We start from the raw sequence: 3,486 nt of genomic DNA, 5'->3' as shown, positions 1-3,486 counted from the left end.
TCTGATGATGATTAATAAATAAGCAGCCTATTAAAACAGTTTCAGGCCATTTTTTTTTTTTCAAAGACGGGATTTCTCATTATTGTTTAATGACGACTCAACAAATGTATTTTTTACTTCAAAAAACAAACAAAAAAAATCTTATTAAAATATAATTTGAAGTAAAAAGGGTTGATTGGATTGTTTCTTTTATAACATAGATAAAAAGAATTTTTTTTAAAATAATATAGAAAATATGCCCAGGAATATTATTTGGCGATATGAAGAATTGAATGAAAAATGTATTTAAAATGTATTTAAACTCAAAGTTTAAATACATTATATATATATATATATATATATATATATATATATATATATATATATATATATATATATATATATATATATATATATATATATATATATATATATGTAGGTATTCATACCAAGCTCTTTCGTTGGATGTTTTAATAACAATGGGAATACGAAGTGTGTGTGTGTGTGTGTGTGTGTGTGTGTGTGTGTGTGTGTGTGTGTGTGTGTGTGTGTGTGTGTGTGTGTGTGTGTGATTATAATTATTAACATCCCTATTTCACTTTGCCACGACTTCATATTTGTCAGATGTGTCTTTAAAAATGTACTTACATAATACTACGATATTTGAACGATATGCTAAAGCTATTGATTAAATGCTATTGCTAATGAGATAAACAATTGTGTTGAACTCTTACCTTAGCTGATCAATCAGGCACACGACACACTTTAATAATAGACTTGTTTGTCAGGTTTAAAACAACGAGGATTCTCCCTTTTTCTCATTCTTACTCTCTCTCTCTCTCTCTCTCTCTCTCTCACACACACACACACACACACACACACACACACACACACACACACACACACACACACTTACTCATTACTTGTGTGAAGACAGACATGAAGACAAATGTCTGCAGTCGATGAGCAGACGCGCTGCGCTGTGCTGACGGAACATCGCCACTAGATGGCGACATAAAATCTTTTAATGGTAAAGGCTCCAGTCCAACGACAAGACTCTCCATAAAGGCCTGTTGGCCTACATACAGGAAATATACTGCACTGATTGTTGAAAATGATATTCTACCAGGAGAAGGATTTTGGAAAGCCATCTTCTTCTTCTTTTTTTATTCCAACCGGACAGAAATAAAAACGAGCAATGAAAGACACAATTACACTCTCAAACATTTATTATTAAAATAAAAAAAGTTGTCTATTGCTGTCAAAATGGGAGGATAGATGTCACAGTCATAGTATTTACATGTTTAAATATGCCTATATTTTCTTGAAAGCCAGGAAATTAATGTAGGTTATCAGCTCGTTGGCAGGAGAATTCCTTTGAACAAAAGAAGAAAAACTTTGAAAAAAAGAGAGAATTGCGGATAAACTGGAGGCCAGTACTGAAGTACACAAGCCAGTCTCGAGTTTGACATTTACCTAACTACTGGTTGATACTAAAGGATAAAGTTTATTTCAATAAGTTCAGTAAGTAGATGGTTTTTTAACCTTGTTTTTTTTCGAGCCGCCAAGAACGTGTGTGAAGAATTGAATCCTGTAATTAATATGTGAATTTGACCGTGATTACCTGAGCCTGGCCTGTTTATATGCAGTGACATTTTTATTTAGCATTACACTGTCTATAAATGTTTTCACTGTTAGTGATTCAGCTTTGATTTCAGTGTTGTATTAAGTAGAAGAAAGGCCCGTGAGCGGACAGCGTGTATCTTCTTCTTCTCTTCTTTTAGTTTTTTTTCAAAGCAGAATGTCTTTGGTTAATAATATTAAAGCATCCCACGCACAATTGCCTTGGTCAACGTGTTCCAAAATCATTTCCGATCTTCTGTCAACAGGCCGTATAGGCTGGTTCCAATTAAAACAGGAGAAGGAAATGTGCAGGACAAAACAGAGCCTATGGCGACAACAAAAGCGTTCATAAAGTAATAAATTATAGCACAGGTATTTTTTTCTTTTTTCTTTTCTTTCTTTTTGTTTTGCTTTCTTTTTTCGGATTAAAGGGCATCTATGTCCACCTTTCACCATCCTCGGAGCTAACTGGAGCTCTTGAATTTATTGACGATTTTTTTCTCCTTTACGCGCCTGTTTTGAAACCAGATTGTCACTTGTCTCTCTGTCAGGTTTGTCTGCGCAGATATCCTTCTCCTTTTGTCTTTGGTGATGAATTTATTGGTGGCATATTCTCTTTCCAGTTCCTTGAGCTGCACCTTGGTGTATGGCACACGCTTCTTTCTCCCACGACGCACAGAGTTGTCTCCACCAGAGATAGTTTCTGGGAAATAAAGCACATCAGTTCGTTAATTTGCTGGATTGATGAAAAAAAATGCATCAACAAATATATTTTTAAAAAGTCCAAACGCAAAATGAAGTGGGGAAAAAAACAACCTGATATATATAAGCCCTGCAAGCACGTGTTTTTGCAAGTTTAATTACACACGCCGGCAAAGACTGCATATTTCTGTATGAATAAATAAAAAAAAGAAGAAAAAAAAACTTAAATACCTTGTAAAGTGGATTTCCACAGAGGATTTGACTGTGGTTGCTCCTTGGTGCAGTAAACTTGACCACTCCAACCGTTGGTGATGGCCCATGGCTGGTAAGGCTCCATGGGCAACAGAGACTCGTGTCTTGGCTCAGATGGGGCGCTCAGCGCAGGTACGACAGGGACGTCCAAGTAGCTGGGTTGGTAAGGGCCAGAGGAATACCCCTGATAAAAAGCAAATTCTTTCGCTCTAGAAGAGAACTCCTCACCAGAGACCGATGAGTCTATGTACTTATCGCCATAACCAGAAGGCTGTGCGCACGCTTTAACACTGCCGTGTGACATCCTACAAGGGTAATAACTGCTGCCAAAATATCCATAGGGCAAAGATGCATTGGGCGAGCTCTGAGTCGCAGAACAGGGGCTGCACTGTTTGCCAGGTTCCCCCATGCCAGACACTGGCACCTCACTCGCAGTGTAGGTGGTGCTGGGCGCCAGTGAGGTTGGATGCGCTAACAGATTCCTGCACTGATTTGCAGCAAAATTGCCTCCGGTAAATCCTTCCATGTTCTTGCTTCTTTCATCCAAACCGTTCTCGTACAGAAACATCACCGGGTCAATCCAGTGCGAGTGGAGGAGTAATGAGGCGGTCATAGCATTCCCTACATTGAGACGACCAACTCTTTTTCAAAATCCCCTCGACTGAGCCCAAACAGGGACTCGGGCAGAGTAACGATACCAACACGCCTGAGTACGTAAAGATCGTAAGGTTATTGGCCAGGGCCAAGCACGTGATATGCAAAGGAGACGATAAACGTCTTGACACGAGATAATGCAGATCAGGCTCTGAGTTTGAGAAGACACCGCACGTCAGTGCATCCAGTATTTGCCAACAAGACCCGCAGGCATTTATTTTCTATCGGAAACGATTTTTGGAGTCTCACACCGAATGAACCTCGTGTGGAGGCAGT

At 38.7% G+C, this 3,486-nt stretch overlaps 1 protein-coding gene across 1 annotated transcript; it reads right to left on the bottom strand.

Moving 5' to 3' along the window:
- Positions 1-1,190: 1,190 nt before the first annotated feature.
- Positions 1,191-3,245, bottom strand: hoxa13b (homeobox A13b). The gene is made up of 2 exons (XM_026184879.2): positions 2,536-3,245; positions 1,191-2,305 (listed from the first exon to the last, which is right to left on the bottom strand). The coding sequence occupies exons 1-2, from the start codon at positions 3,167-3,169 to the stop codon at positions 2,067-2,069; spliced, it is 873 nt and encodes a 290-aa protein (XP_026040664.1). The 5' UTR covers positions 3,170-3,245; the 3' UTR covers positions 1,191-2,066.
- Between the last annotated feature and the right edge of the window lie 241 nt (positions 3,246-3,486).

Source organism: Astatotilapia calliptera, chromosome 11 (assembly GCF_964374335.1).
Source record: "Astatotilapia calliptera chromosome 11, fAstCal68.1, whole genome shotgun sequence".
In the NCBI taxonomy this organism is placed as follows: Eukaryota; Metazoa; Chordata; class Actinopteri; order Cichliformes; family Cichlidae; genus Astatotilapia; species Astatotilapia calliptera.
This window is presented reverse-complemented; position numbering and strand designations above follow the sequence as displayed.